General features: G+C 42.6%; 1 protein-coding gene across 2 annotated transcripts; it reads left to right on the forward strand.

Annotated features, from left to right (window-relative positions):
• Positions 1-4,101: 4,101 nt before the first annotated feature.
• On the forward strand, positions 4,102-8,975 carry LOC136529706 (uncharacterized). 2 transcript variants are annotated; one of them, XM_066522779.1, is made up of 5 exons: positions 4,102-4,236; positions 7,671-7,723; positions 7,809-7,890; positions 8,023-8,291; positions 8,377-8,975. In XM_066522779.1, exons 1-5 carry the CDS (start codon positions 4,153-4,155, stop codon positions 8,744-8,746), a joined length of 858 nt encoding a protein of 285 aa, XP_066378876.1. In that variant the 5' UTR covers positions 4,102-4,152; the 3' UTR covers positions 8,747-8,975. The 2 variants fall into 2 exon arrangements, with proteins under 2 accessions (XP_066378876.1, XP_066378875.1); XM_066522778.1 differs by having other exon boundaries at positions 7,809-8,291.
• The last annotated feature ends 10,752 nt before the right edge of the window (positions 8,976-19,727 follow it).

The following is a 19,727-nucleotide window of genomic DNA, read 5'->3' on the forward strand; positions in this document are numbered from 1 at the left end:
TTTGGTGGTGCGAGGATGCTGGGCTTTTTAGCCGGTATCTCTAGTTCTTCTGGGCTCATTTCTACGGCAATAGTGGCTATTTCTTTTCTACCATTGGCGGCTTGTGCTTTGGCTGCAATTTGAATTGCCTAAACATCGTAGTCAAAAGCGCGCTTCAAATCACTTCGAATGGAAAGAACACCGTTAGGCCCTGTCATCTTAAGCAATAGGTACGGGTAATGCGGTATCACCATGAATTTTGCTAGTGCTGGGCGCCCGAGGATAGCGTGATATGATGAATCAAAGTCTACAACTTCAAACTTGATGAACTCTGTATGGTAGTTTGAGGGAGTTCCAAAAGTAACCGGTAGAGTGATTTGTCCAAGTGGCATGGCTGCCTTGCCGGGTACTAATCTATAAAAAGGGGTGCTCGTTGGTGTAATCATCCCGGCGAGTTGTAGTCCCATCTTCCTTAGCGTTTCTGAAAAAATGATGTTGAGTCTGGCTCCCCCATCGATTAGTACTTTTATGATAGTCATACCGGTGATAGTTGGATCTAGAACCAGTGGGTAATGGCCTGCTTTCCTATGCTAGTCCATTGGTCTTCTCTTGAAAACTAGATTGGATACTGTGACCAATTGAGATATCTTGGAGTAGCCGGTTCTGCTGCCATGATAGTTTGTAGAGCTAGCTTTTCTTGATGTTTGCTTCTGGAATCTAGGGCCCTAGCGAAGATCACTGCTACTGTCCCCCTGGATTTTTGGAATCCCTTGTCTTCATGGTTGTCTTTATCTTTTTTCTGTTTGTCTTCTTTAGTGTTTACCTTATTATCTTTTCTTGTGTATCGATCGTTGAAGGTGTAGCAATTTCCGATGGTGTGATTTCCTTTAGGGTGCTAGATGCAATGCATGTTTTCAATGTCATCATACCTTCTGGGTTTGGAAAACTTCCTTGATTTGTCAGCCACCGCTATGGTGTTGTCTGGTCCATGTTTTCTTTCCTGATGTCTGATGTTTCGATGATTTTGCTTGTCCGGGTTGTCTTGGTTGTTTCTATCCGGGAACCTTTCTCGTGTCTTCTCCTCTGCAGTAATCATCTTTTCTACTATGCATCTGAATTCTTCATTATTTCTCGAGTTTTCTTTGCAGAAGTCCTAAAATTGCCACCTAGCCATGATTCCGTGAGAGAAAGCTTCGATTACTTCTCGTTCGATGATGTCATGTACTTGAGCACGTAGTTTGCCAAATCGTTGATAGTAATTTCTGAGACTTTCGCCTCCTTTCTGCTTGAGTCCTTTTAATTCTGCGTGGGCGATGGGGTGCGTAATGATACCCACAAAATTTTTACAGAAAACTCTTTGCAAGTCCTCCCAATTTTTGATTGACCCTGGATTTAATTTGTCGAACCATTGGAGGGGCATAGTTTCTAGGGCCATGGGAAATAACAAGGTCTTGATATCGTCGTCTCCTCCGGCTAGTTCAATCGACTGCGAGTAAATCCTGAGCCACTGCCTTGGTTCAGTCTTGCCATCATATTTAGAGTGGTTGGACGGCTTGAACTTGTGAGGTAGTCGTATCGAAGCAAGTCTGTTTGTGAAACAGGGGAATCTATTGTGCGTTCCGGCTTCTGTGTATTCTGATTCAGCACCTCCTTCTAGCCAACTGTTGTTTTGGTGAGAGTAGTTCTGTGGGGCTGTCTGAATAGGTACTTTGCTTCTAATCTTTCTTGGTTGTTCGACTCGGTAGTTTTGACTATGGTCCCTTCTACTTTCTCTGTTGTGACTTCCACTTGGTCCGAGTCTCTCAAAAGTGGACTTCCTTTGATTTTGATCTTCCTGCCCATGAGATGTTGACTTGGCAGGTAGTCTTGAGCGGGTCCTTCCGTCGTGCGTCCTTAGGGCTATTGACCGGAGAAAGTCCCGGAGTTGTTCCTATTTTTCACTGGGATGTGAGGTCGCTCCGAGTTCTTCTAGTGCTTCTCGGATTCTATTGTAGGGTGTATTCACCGCGCGTCTTTCTTTGACTTCTTGTTCTAATTTTCTTCTATTGTACTCGGCCAGATTTGACTCATATTTGATCCAAGCTTCCTTGCGCTGCCTAGCACGACGTTGGCGTCCTTGTTTCAATTTGTTTCTTCTTTCTCTGGCTTGCTTCTGATTCTCGGTCTCACCATCATGCCCCTAGATAAAGGGTGATATGTTGGACTCAGATTCATCCGATGACCTAATGTCGGGTGCTTCTGGGGGATCAATGGTGATCGAGGACGGCGAACCATGAATACTTCTCGTACGTGAATTGTTCTGTTATCGATGTTGGTTTCCACACTGTTAGAGTTGTTGATAACTTTAGTAGAGGCTTCAAGGTCGTAGATCGAGTCTCCTTCTTGGTAGGGTAGAATTGTTGTTGTCGTCGTACTGACTAGTTGGGTACCGCTATCCTCAGGAACAGAACCTGGCCAGTGGACGATGTAGTCTTGAGATATTATAGTTAGTACGAGACCTTTCTGAGCTCCTTTCAGTGGCATTCTAAGCACCGGATCGAGGGATCCTTCGGGCCATACCTGATAAGATTTTGCCATGTTGTGGAGTCCGAACGGAAAAGGACCTGGCTTCTTGAAAGGACTCTGAGTGTACTCCGAGTTGTATTCTTGATAGGCCGAGGCCACGTTCTAGAACTCTGCCGGGAAAGGACTTGGTTTCTTGAAAGAACTCGGGTAAGACTCCATCTTGGATGCGGAGCCCGAGTTTGAGTCGGATGCGCAAAGCCGCGAAATCTGAGTTGGATCGGACATTACGAGCTGCGTGAATCTTCCGGCGAGTTGATCTGTCGTAGTCGCCGAAATAGAAAGGTCTTCATGGTGATCCGAATCTTCGAGGAGACGGCTTTGGAGCTTGCCATCGTCGCCTGCCTCGCAGATCCATGAACCGAAGATGAAGGTTGATCCCATCGAGAAGATCATGTTGTCGAGGTCCGTCGAGCTCTCGGATGCAAATTCGTCGAAAGCCCCTACCTGGCGCGCCAGCTGTCGATGTTTCACCACCAATAGCCTGTCACGAGGGTAGCCGGGGCAGTTTGTTCGGGCTTCGGCGTAAGCTGAACTCGACGGTAAACGCAAGAGACAGTCGATTTATCCTAGTTCGGACCCTCGATTGTGATCGAGTAATAGCCCTACGTCTAGTCGGCGTTAGCCTTTGCGTTGGATTGATCGTAAAATGTTGTCTCTAACCTCTCCAGGAACCCCGCCCTCCTTTATATAGTCAGGAGGTCAGAGTCTTAGTCGGTTTACAATGAGATTTCATAGTAGGATCAGTGTTTTCCTAAACGCTAAACGGTAAACAGACGGTCACCTACCGTTTAGCCATTATTCGGGCAAAACGTCCCATTAAACGGGCTAAACGGCCAATTAAACGGGGTAAACGGGTGATTAAACGGAAACAGCGCACCACCGTGTAGCGTTTACACGGTGTTTAAACGGGCTAAACGACCGTTTAGGCGAACAGTGAGTAGGATTACAGAATAATACTACTACTAGGATTACATAGAAATAATCCTAGTTAGACTAGATCTTCTCCCTTCCTTGAGGGGTATCCCGTGGGTCCCGCATCGACAGTATTTTATTAAAATCCTAAGTATTTTATTAATCAGGCGGCACCCAGATTTCAAGTAGGGGTAAAGAATTTTCGGTCCCCTGCCTTACCTCTTGGCCATGCCGCCAAAAAATCCGATCTAAAATCGAGAAAAGAGAAAGTATTCATCCATAGTTTTTACTAATTACTAAAACCTTTTCTCTCTTATCTTGAATCTAATTCTACTAAAAAAACCCTTTCTCTGCAGAGAATATTAGATTTTCTTATCAAAGAATTATGTGCAGTAGTAATATTGTTTTATAAAAAAATTAGATTGCTTACAATTTCATTGCCAATAAAGGCACATGTGATAATTTTTAGTTAAAATATATAAGTTTATCCAATAATGTTTCAACTAAAATGAATAAATTTATCAAAGTACGGTAGGAAATCCAATTGACCACTGTCTTGCCATCCCATCATGAACAGTCAGACAGTCACATTAAGGTCTCCTTTATTTTTCTTCTTACCCCTTACACTTTACTCTTCCCTCACCTCTGACCGCGGCTAAACAAGAAGCAGCAGAAGCAGCAAGATAGTGATCCTCCATGGGAAACACCCTCAGCGTTGGCGTTGGCGTAGGTGTCGGCCTCGGCCTCGGCCTCACCGTCGGCGCCGCCGCCCTGATCCAGGTTCGAATCCACATCGGTGTTAGCAAAGTACTGCCAGTAACATAGTCCGTGTTCTTCCTTCATTTTCTTCCCCCTTTTGTGCATCCCTGCCATATTGCAATAATTTATATTGAAAATATGATTGCTAAAATCACAATTTTATCATGTGGTTTACGACTTTACTATCTTAGTTGATCTGGTTGGTTCTACGATTTTTTACGATTAATTATACGACTCTAGTAGTTCTAATCCCACAATTTGCAATCTAACCGTTGGGTTGTGATTTTAACACCCTTGGTCATACTGTAGTACTCCTGTGTATGTGCTTGTTCAGACCTGCTGGCTGCAGTGGTGGTCTTAATATATACTCTTAACTCAAGGTGTCGCCGTTAACTTTAGTAAAATGTTATGCCCTTGACAGCATATTTAGCCACAAGCAAGAATGGCATTTAATTTACAGTACATTTTTACCTTCTCAGGATCAAAGGTTATGATTTCTTTGAAGTAGTCGAATCCGTGCATGCAAGGTCATCCTCTAACAGATCGTGTAGATCGCCTATGTGTGCCTGCCTTAATTTAGTCTAGGAATATGAGGAATATCAGCCTTTGACGACCTTCCCGTGCCAAGAGATTTTTTTAAACAAAAAAAGAAAAGAAAATACAAGGGATTGTTCTTTCTTCAAAATACCTGGCACGTATGCGGCTGATTGCTTTCCAAGATTGGAGCACGCCACCGGGTTCTGACAATGGAGATGATGGCGGCCATGACGATGATAATGGGGGAGGTAGTGACGACGGGGGTAACGGCGATCATAATGCTGACGCCAATGACGCCTATGTCGAGGATTGGCCAACACCCCGCAGGAAGTCTGAAGTCGACGACGACTCCGGTGACAGCAACTACAACCACTACCACCCTGGGGCCTGCTGCGGTCGCGGCGCTGCCCCGGCAACGTCTGTCCTGATCGGTGCCGTGTCGTGCCCCCTTGCAGCCCAGCCTCTTGGGCATGCTGATGCTGCGCCTTCGCGTGGGCTGGTCGTTCACTCTCCGGTGGATTCGCCACCACCCACCCCACCTCGGCTGACATTGGAACCGGCGCCCGGGTCCATCGGGGATGCGCTGCCCGCCTCGCCTTCTGCGGTGCCCGCAACGCCACTCCCTGTCGCGCACGCCGGGAATTCCCCTGCCACCGGTATGGTGGCCCGTTTCATCAACATTGCCCCGCACCTCCTGCTGGCGGGCATAAGTGTCCAGTGTCCGCCAACGCCGCCACGCGAAGACTGGTGGGCAGCATGCGCTGAGGACGAGCTGGCTTTGGCTCCTCGGCCGGGTGTCTCTCCTGTGCGCCTAGTACTTCCACAGACGTCGGATAGCCCACCCACACTGGAAGTGCCGGCCTCGCCACCGCCGCAGGGATCCTCGACTCCTCCTACCGCACAACCTCCTCTTAACGCAGTTCCTCTGGGACCGGCGGATGTCGTTTGCGACGTGGTGCCTGATGAACCGTCGATCCAGGAGATGTTGGAGGGCGAAGTGTGTATCCCGTTACAGACACCGCTCGTTCGCCGCGGACCGACGCTGCGCCGCTCCCGGACGCCTGTCTCGATCCATTCCTTGCGGCGGAGCGGACGGATCGCAGCACGACCGCGCGCACCGAACGCGACTCGACAGGCGCAAATTGTACTGCTGAAGAAGATGGGGATTCATGTCGACGAGAATGCGCCAGATGCGGAGGCCGAAGCGAAACTAAAGCTTGCGTTTCGCGGGGACATGACCCAGCGGAAGCAAAATTGTTTACAGAAGCTGTTGCTTGGCAACATCGACCTGGCGGCCCTGGACCTCAACCTCGAGGGGCTGGGCAATGGCATGGCCTGATCGGTCAGCGCTCATGGACTTCGTCGCCCAACTATTCTCCATGTTAACAAACCCCAGCTGCTTTGTGTGGAATGTCCGCGGTCTCAATGACCGCGCGAGGAGGAATGTCGTCAAGGAATTTGTGTTGCTCCTTAAACCAACCATAGTTTGCATCCAGGAGACCAAGCTCTCCTCTATTTGTAACAATGTTGCTGTCGAAATAGTGGGGGGCTCCTTTGACTATGATTTTGTGCGTGCTGATGGCGCGGCCGGGGGTATCATGTTGGCCTGGGCACGTGATTGCTGGTCGGTGGACTCTCTACACAGGGGCAGATTCTCCCTGACCGCCAGATTCTCCAGCAGGGCTCCGTTGGGTCAGCCCTGGTGGATCTCAGTCGTATACGGGCCTCAGCTTGATTCAGACAAGATCGAGTTCCTTGATGAGCTGCGACAGTTCAGGGCCGCCTCCTTGGGCCCTTGGTTCCTATGTGGCGATTTCAATATGATCTATCGGGCACAGGATAAAAATAATGACAGGCTTGATAGGCGCAGTATGAGGCGTTTCCGGGCTTTCCTGGACCAGCTACAGCTCGAGGAAATCAACATGGTGGGGAGATTATATACTTGGTCCAGCCGTAGAGAACAGCCAACACTGGAGCTCCTGGATAGAATGTTCGCCACGGCGGATTGGTTGTCTGCCTTCCCCAACCATGTCCTCAAACCGCTCTCCTCCGACTGTTCTGATCACTGCCCTCTGCTGCTGCATCACCATGTCTACAATGGGGCAAAACGAAGGTTCAAGTTCGAGCCGTATTGGATCAAGCTACCGGGGTACATGGAGGTCGTCGCTGCCGCATGGGCGTCTACTCCGATCGGCGCTGACAGGTGTTGGACGGCCGAGCGTCGATTTCGGCACGGCCTACAACATTCCAGTACTTGTGTTCTGTGTGATCAAGAAGTGGAAACGATGGACCACATTCTTCTTGGATGCTCCTTCAGCCGTGTGGTTTGGCACATTTGGCTGTGCAAGCTGCACCTGCAAGACTCCATTGTACCCAGCCAGGAACCGGCCTTGCATTGGTGGTTAAAAAACAGGAAGCTCAGCCCAAAGCAGCAGCGTCGTGGCTTTGACTCATTCTTCTTCCTCATCGGCTGGGCGCTTTGGAAGGAGCGTAATGCAAAAACCTTCAACAGCTCGATAACCACGGCTCAGCAGCTCGCGTTATTGGTGCAGGACGAGGTGGAAGCCTGGTGCACGGCCGGGTTCAGGCGCCTCCGCTCACTCGTGGCTAGGATGTGAGGCTTCCCGGCTGCTTCGTGTGTTTTAGTCGCAAATTAGTTGCTATGTAATCGCTTTATGGTGCTCGTTGTTCGTTGGAATCCGGTAACCTTGGATTACCGTCTCCAAGTTGTTGTTTGAAACTCCTTTCTTCTTAATGAAAAACGCGCTTCGGCGTGGTCGGAAAAAAAAAGGGACAGAGGATCCTCCTGGACCAATCTGTTTCTACTGGGAGTCTGGGACCAGAGCAGTCCTTGGCTCCTTGCAATTTTTTCACCTGAATGTTTTGGTTTCGTGTGCTTGATTGGGTATTTTCGGCAGGCTGCTGGTCCAACAATTGGCGACGAAGTGGTGGCTTCTCAGTATAAATGCAAGTGAGATGCTGCTCTTTGTTTCTTGGTCGATTCAGTTTTATTGTCTCTGGGCACAGACTCATTTTTCTCTCTTTGTTGTTCATAGCACCGAGGACATTGACGAGTCGTATGGGGAGGAGCTGCGCGACGCGACGAGCTATGCGAAGGACAACGCGTTGCTGATCCAGGTGCCGGTGTTAGGAACAGCAACGAAGACATTCTGGCGATTATCTGATGAAGCCACTAGGATCAGCAGAAAACTTGCATTGATACTGAGGAACTTGCACTCATTCTGCAAGTGCCTCACTGCTCCTCTGCAGGTGTCCAACGTCTGGGTTGGGAGCGCTGGCAATGTCAAGCTCAGGGGGGCCAGATTCACTACCAAAGGCTTCAGCATTGAGCGTGTGAGGGATGACTACGAGAACCTGTCCAGGGTGCTCAAGCAGTTGATTAGTATCTCCGGTGGGGATATCAACAAATTGCCTCCGGACTACAGTGAATTCCTCTTGCTCTTGACGAAGGACAACCTTACAACGGAAGATGAGTTCTTGATTGTAAACAATGCTGCTCTGCTGCCCTTGAAAAACCGGTAATTTTTTTTACTCAGTTTTATTGTCTTTGTTTTTGTTCTTGTTTGCTGTTGCCACTGGTCATTTGGTTACTTGTGTTCACAGTACTGAGGTCTTCCTGATGCTATACGATAGAATTGTCAAGTATCTTGGTAGAAAAAACCGAGCAAAGAGGAACATAATACTCTCCAGTCTCCCCTATGAGAACGACTGGTTGGATACTGCCACGTCAAATACAAAGATCAACCAGTGGGTTGCAAAATCAGATGTTCAAAAAAAAGAGTACAAAAGGACTGCACTTGATCTACTGCGTCTCAACAGAAATGTAAGAAGCCACTTGCATGAGTACGGCCATGATGACGATATTGAGGAAATTCTTTATTGTGAATGGCCCATGCTGCTCATCGCCATGGAGAAACAATTACACTTGGAAGGTGAGCTCCAAGACACTGACATCAAAAACAAGTTCGGCTAGCCGTTCTGCTGCAAAACAGATGAAAGATGTATTCTGCATTTCCATGGGTTGGTAATGGTAAGCTACTGTTCTTCGATCTTCAGTGAGAAAGTTTATAGTGATGGAGTAATATGCTACCTGGTTTATGTAATAGGCTAGTTGCTTTATCTGGTCCCGTCAACTACAAGGCAAATCTGGCCAGCTTTTGTAAAGTATGCTGTAAAATATCGCCTTAAAACTCTAAAATTATGCTGTGAAATTGACTTGCCATTGAGTTTGCATTCATCCTTTAATCTCTGGTTCTTATAAAAATCTCTATTGCATCAGTAAGCAACGCTAGCAATATTCCTCGGAAACACTTGCAGTTGCAGATACATATCTGAAGTAGTAGTGTTGCACTTGAGTTTTATGCAAATTATTGTATCTGATGAAGCATTTCCCCTCTCTTCTAACCTCGATCCCGCCACTCCCCGTCTTCCATCACTCAGGAAAGCACACAGGTTAAAGGGTAGGCCCGTAGGGGACCATTTTCCTTAAAAGAAAGAAAGAGCCGGTTGGGATTTGGGAACCTCTTTCATAAAGCTTTTGTACTAGTTGACAGGTTTTCTAATAATTCGTACATTTGGTGTGCCTAACAATACAAGTTGCTTTAATCCCTCCCGGAGTTCAACAGGGGTAAAGCCTAATATTGAGGAAAACGAAAGCCCTCCGAGTTTTCTTACGTCAAGGTTGTCCATACTAACTCAACCATGCTTAAACATGTTATAAAAAAAACATGCTTAAACATGAACGTCGTCCATAAAAAAATGCAAAACAAACACGGTTATATGCCTTGGTTGCCGATTGCACAGATTAATACTTCAAAACAAGGGTAAGAACATAAGAGCCTTATGTTTAATACCTACTACTAATAAAAGTTACTTCCCTTTGCATATTTTTTCTCTTCGATTATTTTCTAACACAATACACATATAAATACTATGTAATCCTTATCTGGTTGTGATAAATTTATCATGCATTTTTTCATTCATGTCTATAGTTTTTTCTCTTTGCATGGCACCTCCATATGCCTTCAAACTGCATTTTGTTAAAATCTTAGCTTAAGTTATGGTGGCTCTTGTTGTAATCTTGATTTATGATGCCGTGAATCTAGATTTGGATTTTAAAGTTTTATGTTTGTCCTTAAGTTAATCTGAAACCCTAAGCTTGTTCTACATATTATTTAAAAATCGCTTTTTATTATATTAAAAAAAGGATATTAGATCATACTGTTTACACTAAAGGAATTAAGAAGTTAAGGAGTTCATAGCTATTTTGGTCACTCTCGTGCCCCAACTTAGGGGGGTACGAATTTGTCGAGCTTGATCAGTACTATAATCCTAAGTATTTTATTAAAATCTTAAGTATTTTATTAATCAGGCGGCACCCAGATTTGAACGAGGGGTAAAGAATTTTCGGTCCCCTGCCTTACCTCTTGGCCATGCCGCCAAAAAATCCGATCTAAAATCGAGAAAAGAGCAAGTATTCATCCATATTTTTTACTAATTACTAAAACCTTTTCTCTCTTATCTTGAATCTAATTCTACTAAAAAAACCCTTTCTCTGCAGAGAATATTAGATTTTCTTATCAAAGAATTATGTGTAGTAGTAATATTGTTTTATAAAAAAATTAGATTGCTTACAATTTCATTGCCAATAAAGGCACATGTGATAATTTTTAGTTAAAATATATAAGTTTATCCAATAATGTTTCAACTAAAATGAATAAATTTATCAAAGTACGGTAGGAAATCCAATTGACCACTGTCTTGCCATCCCATCATGAACAGTCAGACAGTCACATTGACGGAAGGTCTCCTTTATTTTTCTTCTTACCCCTTACACTTTACTCTTCCCTCACCTCTGACCGCAGCTAAACAAGAAGCAGCAGAAGCAGCAAGATAGTGATCCTCCATGGGAAACACCCTCAGCGTTGGCGTTGGCGTAGGTGTCGGCCTCGGCCTCGGCCTCACCGTCGGCGCCGCCGCCCTGATCCAGGTTCGAATCCACATCGGTGTTAGCAAAGTACTGCCAGTAACATAGTCCGTGTTCTTCCTTCATTTTCTTCCCCTTTTGTGCATCCCTGCCATATTGCAATAATTTATATTGAAAATATGATTGCTAAAATCACAATTTTATCATGTGGTTTACGACTTTACTATCTTAGTTGATCTGGTTGGTTCTACGATTTTTTACTATTAATTATACGACTCTAGTAGTTCTAATCCCACAATTTGCAATCTAACCGTTGGGTTGTGATTTTAACACCCTTGGTCATACTGTAGTACTCCTGTGTATGTGCTTGTTCAGACCTGCTGGCTGCAGTGGTGGTCTTAATACTCTTAACTCAAGGTGTCGCCGTTAACTTTAGTAAAATGTTATGCCCTTGACAGCATATTTAGCCACAAGCAAGAATGGCATTTAATTTACAGTACATTTTTACCTTCTCAGGATCAAAGGTTATGATTTCTTTGAAGTAGTCGAATCCGTGCATGCAAGGTCATCCTCTAACAGATCGTGTAGATCGCCTATGTGTGCCTGCCTTAATTTAGTCTAGGAATCTGAGGAATATCAGCCTTTGACGACCTTCCCGTGCCAAGAGATTTTTTTAAACAAAAAAAGAAAAGAAAATACAAGGGATTGTTCTTTCTTCAAAAGGGACAGAGGATCCTCCTGGACCAATCTGTTTCTACTGGGAGTCTGGGACCAGAGCAGTCCTTGGCTCCTTGCAATTTTTTCACCTGAATGTTTTGGTTTCGTGTGCTTGATTGGGTATTTTCGGCAGGCTGCTGGTCCAACAATTGGCGACGAAGTGGTGGCTTCTCAGTATAAATGCAAGTGAGATGCTGCTCTTTGTTTCTTGGTCGATTCAGTTTTATTGTCTCTGGCCACAGACTCATTTTTCTCTCTTTGTTCATAGCACTGAGGACATTGACGAGTATTCTGCCGAGAGGCTGCACGACGCGATGAGCTATGCGAAAAACAACGCGATGCTGATCCAGGTGTCAGTGTTAGGAACAAGAAACACATTCTGGTGATTATCTGTTGAAGCCACTAGGATTAGCAGAAAACTTGCATTGATACTGAGGAACCAGCACTCAGTCTGCAAGTACCTCACTGCTCCTCTGCAGGTGTCCAACGTCTGAATTGGGAGCACTGGGAATGTCAAGCTAAAGGGGGTCAGTTTCACTGGCGAAGGTTTCTTCAGCATTGAGCGTGTGAGAGATGACTACAAGTAACTTTCCAGGGTCCTGGAGCTGTTGATTACGATCTCGGGTGGGGATATCAACAAGTTGCCTCCGGACTACAAGGATTTCCTCTTGCTCTTGAGGAGGAACAACCTTACAAGGAAAGATGAATTCTTGATTGTAAACAATGCTGCCCTGCTGCCCATGAAAAACTGGTAATGTTTTTATTCGGTTTTATCGTCTTTGACTCTTTGTTGTTGTCACCACAGGCTCATTTGGTTACTTGTGTTCACAGCACTGAGGTCTTCCTGATGCTACACGATAGAATTGTCAATTATCTTGGTCAGAAAAACCAATCAAAGAAGAACAGAATACTGTACAATCTCCCCTACAAGAATGACTGGTTGGATACTGCCACGGCAAATGCAAAGATCAACCAGTGGGTTGTAAATGTTAAAAACGAGTACAAAAGGACTACAATCGATCTATTGAGGCTCAACAGAAATGTAAGAAGCCACTTGTATCAGTACAACCACGACGACGATATTGAGGAAATTCTGTATTGTGAATGGCCCATGCTGCTCATTGTCATGGAGAACATGTTACACTTGGAAGCTGAGCTCCAAGACACTGGCATCCATAACAAGTTCGGCTAGTGTCCTACTGCAAAACAGATGAAAGATGTATTCTGCATTTCCATGGGTTGGTAAGCTACAAGCTTCTGTTCTTCGATCTTCAGTGCGAAAGTTTATCAGTTTATGGTGATGAAGTAAAATGCTACCTGTAGTTGCTTTCTCTGGTAGTGTCAACTTGAAGGTAAAGCAGGTCAGCTTTGTGAAGCATGCTGTAAGATATCGCCTTAAAACTCTAAAATTATGCTGCACAATTGACATGGTATTGACTTTGCTTTCATCCTTTAATCTGTGATTCTTATAAAAATCCCTAATGCATCAGTAAGCAACATTGCAAGAGCTAGCAATATTCTTCGAAAAACACTTGCATATACATTAAGACCATGAAGACACACTGTGGCAGATTCAGGATCTTTTTTGCCTCAAATTTTGCATCATCTTTGCCAATAATGAAACATATATAAAAGGTATTTGATTCATCTAATTATTAGGTACCTGACAACCTTTGACAGAATGTTAGCATGGAAAAAACATGCTTCAATTAAGGGAGAGAAAAAAACATGTTTCAGTTAGTGATAAGGTCCAGGCATTGATGCATCCTACTGCATCGCTGATCAAAATTTTGTAGATTATTTTCCTGACTATTGAAATTTTTGTTTAAGTCTGCTAGATGCGAGGGAGTGATCATCAACAGTGCTGTATAATTTGAGTATAACTGAAGATCCAACAGTTAAAATCACCTACATAGGAAGTTCATAAAGGCATAGAATAATTAAGATGCATATGTCGCCCTTGAGTTTTATGCAGATGATTCCTATTGAAATACAAGGTATCGAAACAATTTTAGTATCAAATAAGGAGTCTGGTAGTAATGTATAGTTTGAAAAGGCATGCATGCATGTCATCCATTTCAGGTACCAATTATAGAAGTCATTTTGTCCAAGATGTTTAAAAAGGCAGGCATGCTTAATCTATTCATGTTGTCTTTTGAATCTGAAGCCACCGTCCACTCCTGTTCTATAGTATGTTAGCTAAGGCCATACAAAAATATTAAAGTAAAAGAAAAAATTCAAAAAAAATTGAAAGACGACAATAACCGTTACCTTGTGCTAACCCTCCGACTTCTAGGTGGATAGTTGATTAAGCATGTGCAACTTGTTAAACTTTGTTTAGATTTGAAACATTTTTCAAATTTTGTTGTAATAACTCTTTCAAAATGTTGTCCAAATATTTGATGTCGAAATAGAGGTTATCATAGAGTACTCAAAAGCTAGGAGCAAATTTACATGGGAAAACTAGTTTTTATTAGATGAGCTGACATTGTTAACTCGTCTGAACTGAACGAAATAAAGGTAAACTCTGTCTTTGTTTTGGAAAAGCAAGAGCAAAATCACAAAGTTAAAAAAATAAGGGTAAAATTATAATTAGACCCAAAATAAGGGTAAGAATGCAAGAGCCTCTTATGCCTAATATCTACAGCTAATAAAAATACTTACCTATGCACTTTTTTTCTTTTTCTTTTTCTAACACGATACACATATATAGATACTATGGAATCATTATCTAGTTTTGATAAAATTATCAATTACTCATTATATGCTTTCATCCACATCCATAGTTTTTCTCCATTTGTGTGGCACCTCCATGTACCTTCCATATGCATTTATTTGAAACCTCGGCTTAAGTTATCGTGTATCTTGTTATAGACATATCGCATGGCATCATAAATTTAGATTTTAATTTTAAAATTTTGATTTGTTTCCCAAATTAAGTTTAAACCCTTGTGCCTATTGTGCTTCTTAGTCAAAAGTCTTTTTAAATTTTATTAAAAATAAGGATATTTATTCTAAAGAAATCTAAAAGATAAAGGAGATCATAGCCACCGGTTTGCATTTACTGTTGAACATGATGAATGTTCTTGTCAAAGAATTATGTGTAGTATTATTGCTTTATAAAAAATAGAGTGCTTACAATTACATAGCAATAAAAATATGTCATGACGTTTCAATTAAAATGTATAAATTTATTCAAAGAAATTGTAGAGAATTTAGGATGCTTGTCAATATTCAAAGTGTGACCCCAAGAAAGGGATGGGTGAATTAGGTCACGAAAACTTTTCGTCCTAGGCCCAAACATGAACCTACACTAGATAACCTTAAACAAGCTAACTAACAATATTGCACTTAGGTCTATCTAGTGTTCTCTACTTACCCTTAACCCAATATATTTTTGCGAAGTATAGCCAATCCTATCTAGTAGTCTAATTAAGCTACTCTAGAAAAGGTAAATCCACACAATCAAAGCATGTGCAGAAATGCAAATGCGGTAAGTAAAGATCTCAAGTAAGAGGTGCAAGCTCTTCAGAGGCAGAAATTAGTCATGTGGTGTCGGTTTTCAAAACGTAACCTCTAGTTTATGTTGGAAATCTACAAAGGATATGCTCACGGTTACCAAGCCTTACCACTCTCGGTTACCAAGCCTTAGAGCATCTCCAAGAGTTTCCTACTTTTTTCTCCTAAAAACTTGTAGTTTGGCAACTCCTAAAAAGATTTTGGGAGAAAAAAAGAAGATCATCTCCAAGAGTTTCTAATAAATGGTATCTAAAAAATCAAATTTAGGGCCCACATGAATTATGTTGCGGCTTTTTTTCTTTTCCATTACGGGAAATTACAGGGCGCGCCGAACCCAGAGACCGCGAGCTCCCTGCCGCCGCCGCCATCGTCCAGCTAGCCGCGGCAACCACCCAGACGCCTGCCGCCTCCTTCCAGCCAGCTGTGTCCACCTTCCAACATGCCACGCCCTCCTCCCGGTAGTTTAGTTACCGGTAGTTTTTTTTCCACGAAATCGTAAGTTTCTTCTCCGTCACCACCGCCTCCCTGCACCTTGTGCCATCCCCAACCTTCCCCTGCCGGCGGTAGCCATCCACATGGCCTCGTCGAGCTGGGCGAGCAGGCCCTCGGTGGTGGTCGCTGCTGCCTAGCTCTGCCAGCCGGCCACCCGGAAGAAGCAACAGGCGGCCGGCAGCCACCGAGAGCCACAGAAAGCAGCAGGCGGCCACAAGGATGGAACCTGGCTGTCTGCATCAATCCGGCAATCGATAAAATCAATCCTGCCTCCTCTGCTGTCCGTGCTGCGGCCGGTTGCTCGCCTACAGGCACTAGTGGCCCGTATACAACACCGATACGGCACTGCCGTGGAGCTCCGCTTCCGCGTCTGGGAGTCGCATTGGCTCCTGCTGGGCACGGGTGACGAGGAGGGCGTGGGCGTGTTCTTGCTGGCCGTGGACGCAGGACGCGTCGTCTCGCTGGTGCGCCCGCGCTCCAGCGCCGTGGTCCCGTGGAGGCGGAGGAAATACATCTCACGTGAGGATAGGCACGAGGCCGCGGCGCGTAAAGTTACGCGGATGGGGGGGATTTTTTTCCCGTTCCTTAAATATTAGAAGACTATATTAGGAGTTGTTGGAGATAGATTTTTTATGGATCTTTCTAAAAACTTAGAATTAGGAGGAGGTTTAGGAAACTTTTGGAGATGCTCTTACCACCCTTGCCGGTTTCCATAGAAGTTACCCGCCAACCAAGACAAGTGTTGCAAGCCATTTGGATTGACCATTTATCATCCGACTCTCCATGAAACCAAGGTATTGTGCACTACAAAACTTCTCTACCAAGAATGGGGTCTTCTCGTCCCCGAACACCAAGTCTAGGATGACACGGGATTAGTGGTGGAAATGGATTCGAATCTAAATCCAAATGGAGAAGTCCAACTAAAATTCTTGGGAAAAAAAAATCCAACATGCAATCCAAATCCAATTCGAAATAATGTCCCATCCAATTATTTTAAAGCCCAAATCCGTCAATGACAATCCGTCCATGGCTATTTGCATCTCAACCGATGAGTCCATGGCTATTTGCATCTCAACCGATGAGAGTTTTGCGTGCGCGCGGTGGGGCGGAGCCTAGCGTGTGTGTGTGTGTGGGGGGGGGGGGGGGGGGGGGGGGGGTGCTTTAAGCTGTGTAATCAGTAATCAGCGTTGTTTAGAGGGTGGAGTGAAGAGAAAAGAGAAAAAGAGGAGAGTGTATGTTGGTGTGCAGTGCCTTTTTTCTTTTTTGACAAATCCATTGGGCTTATTATCTTCTGAAATGAAAACGAAGCATGCATACACACTCTGCGGAATTTCTACGATTTCAGTGATCTTCTCCGAGACGCGAAAATGACGGCTCGTCTTCAATCTTCATCATCGTGCTAGCTCAGCTGCCAGCATGTTTCACGAATCTGAATTTTATACTGCCCGGATGGGTCCGTGCAAAGATTCTTCAGCGTCTGATGATCCGTGGTGGCTATCGGTCCACGACCCAGATCAGTGTTATTTCCAGTCTGGTGCATGTGTGGATAATGTGGATGTCACTGTCATCATTCCCTTGATGAGTGATCGCCCCGTACCATTTGATCACTCGATTGGTTCAGCTGGTATTAAAGTCGACTGAAGTTATTTTGTTGTGAGAGAAACATACTGTAGATTCCACCATGTAATGTATGTGCCATGTCGTATGTCTGAGCTTTATTATGGAGTTCCATCGGAGATTGTTGGCAAACTTGAAGGGTTCTTATCAGCTAGTTTTGGTCTGTGTACCTCCATATCAGAAAGAATGCAATTCTAGCACAATGTCATGTTTTACTATTTTAAATTTGATCAATTCATTTTGCACAGTATCAAATAAATATTATTAGATTAGTTAAAAAATATATTTTCATAATAACTTGATTTGGAGACATAAATATTAATGTCATTCACTAGAAATTTACTCAAACGTAGACCACTTTAACTAGCACGCAACCTACAGTTACAATCATTTTTTTTATAGATGGAGTAATGTTGGAAGCTACTACAAAACTATAAATCAGTGAAGTATGCTTCGGTTCATGATTATTTTCCGTGTTTTGCTTTCGGCGGGTACTACTCCAGTTGCAGGACATAGGAAACAGGACTGAGACTCAGAGAGACAGCAAAGTGAAAGGCCAAGGTGGGCACCTGGTCCACTTCTGCAGCTCTCTGATTGCATCCCATTGCAGAAGAAGCATGTGGGCAAAAATAAAATGGAAGCTGGGGCATGGTGATGATCACTACGAATGGGCACGCAACGAGACTTCTGAAAAATAAGCTGAATCTGGACATGTCAAAACTGAAAGGACCATTCCACCAACTCAACTTTATTAATTCAATCTTACTATTAGAAGGATTCAAACAGTTACTCCTTATGAGACACACTAGGAAAAATAGATTATATAAATACTCATAAAATTCATAAACATCTATTCTTTTATTTGATAGATTATTATAATTATTATCACCAATAATAGCCATTGGAGCTATTATATTTTCTAAAAACTATCCATCTTTACCATTACAAAAATATATAAAGTAACATCCCAAATTTGGATCTAAATTACCTCCACTTGCCATTATGAAAGATAATTTAAAATGACCAAAATTTGCATCTAAATTACCCACCTATGCAATTATAAAAAAATATTAAATACTAATTTAATTATATCTAGATTGCCCAACTCTGTTGTTATAATAAATAAACTAAAATACACCTCAAATTTGGTCTAAATACCAATACAATCCATTAGGGAGAATATTTCAATAATAAAAGATACGCTATACGTGTTTCTAAACTGCACACTTCTATCACGATTAAATTAAAAATATTGTATGCCACCATGTGGACCAAATAAATATAGATACATAAAAATAAATAATTATTTTAATAGTGTTTTTTTGAACAATTATTTTAATAGTCTATCAATTGTGGAAAGATATTTTGACAAACCCACGTACACAGTGGCTGTTTACTTTAAACTATTTTAATACTCCAAGGAAATATTTGTAAGTCGTTATCCATCAATCTAAATTGTACATTGTTTTTAGCGTTATCTTAAGTTAAGTTTCTCTAGTTTTAACCAATTTTTAAGAAAAATACATAAACATCTATAACATCATTCATTAGATACACCCTGAAATGTATTTTTATAGTGCATTTATTTGATATTGTAGATTTAATATGTTTTATAAACTTGGTCAAAGTAAGACAAGGTTGAATTAGAACTAATCTAAAACTACTTGCAATTTAGAACGGATGGAGTACTACATTAGAGCATATCAATACTATTAATTTAGTTTTAAGCACTATATGTTTCTATTAAACAATAATATTATGCATATAATTCTTCAATACAACAAATAAATTCAACATCTTGACTAGTGTAGTGCAAGATGAAACAACTATCTATGATTGTAATTATCAAGAGTGGAGCTTTGGACCTAGAATTCATTTTTTTCATAAAATATAAAAAAAAATCTGAATAAAAGACACAATAACACTAGAGTTCAAACTCACGTGGACAAATAAATTGTAACAACTAATAAGATAAAAAAATGATAAGCCAAAATATAGATTAATGGTTTCAAAAAGGATGCAGGAACCACTATAATTTAAGCTAAGGTTTCAACTAAATGAATATTAAAAGCGCAAATAAAAAATTATGATTACCCATCTAGAGTATTTGGCAAATTTATCACAATCTGATACAAATTATAGTGTATCGAAATGAGTGTTAGAAAATAAATAGAAAATGGCAAAGATAATCAGTTTACTAAATTTATTCATGAAACTTTTATAATACTTGTATAATGTAAGATTTTATGCTATACCAAAACACGGCCTAGCACAAAAAAATATCACAAATACATCAATCTGTAGGAGATTGAACGGTGCACTGATCCATTTATTTTTCTTGAAGTCCCCCATATTTACTGTACCCTTCCTTCACTCTCTTTTCCACCAATCCAAACTTAGGTTTCTGCAGTTAGATTGGTATAGTAAATACTATAATTACTGTGCAACTCGAATAAGTATGCAACTACTCCAATTAATGAAGGTTAGTATGATGTTTTCTCTATCATACTAATCTATCCTAAACTTACTAGTACAAATCTATTTATTCACGGATAGAAAGAGTATTTCTCTGTTTTGCAATTCTTTGCCTTCTTTCTTCTTCGCTGTCACCGTTCTTGCCCCTGTCTCCAGTGGCTCCACCACACTTAACAATCAATGTATGTGTAAATCACGGCTAGTACCA

This window comes from Miscanthus floridulus, chromosome 19, assembly GCF_019320115.1.
Source record: "Miscanthus floridulus cultivar M001 chromosome 19, ASM1932011v1, whole genome shotgun sequence".
In the NCBI taxonomy this organism is placed as follows: Eukaryota; Viridiplantae; Streptophyta; class Magnoliopsida; order Poales; family Poaceae; genus Miscanthus; species Miscanthus floridulus.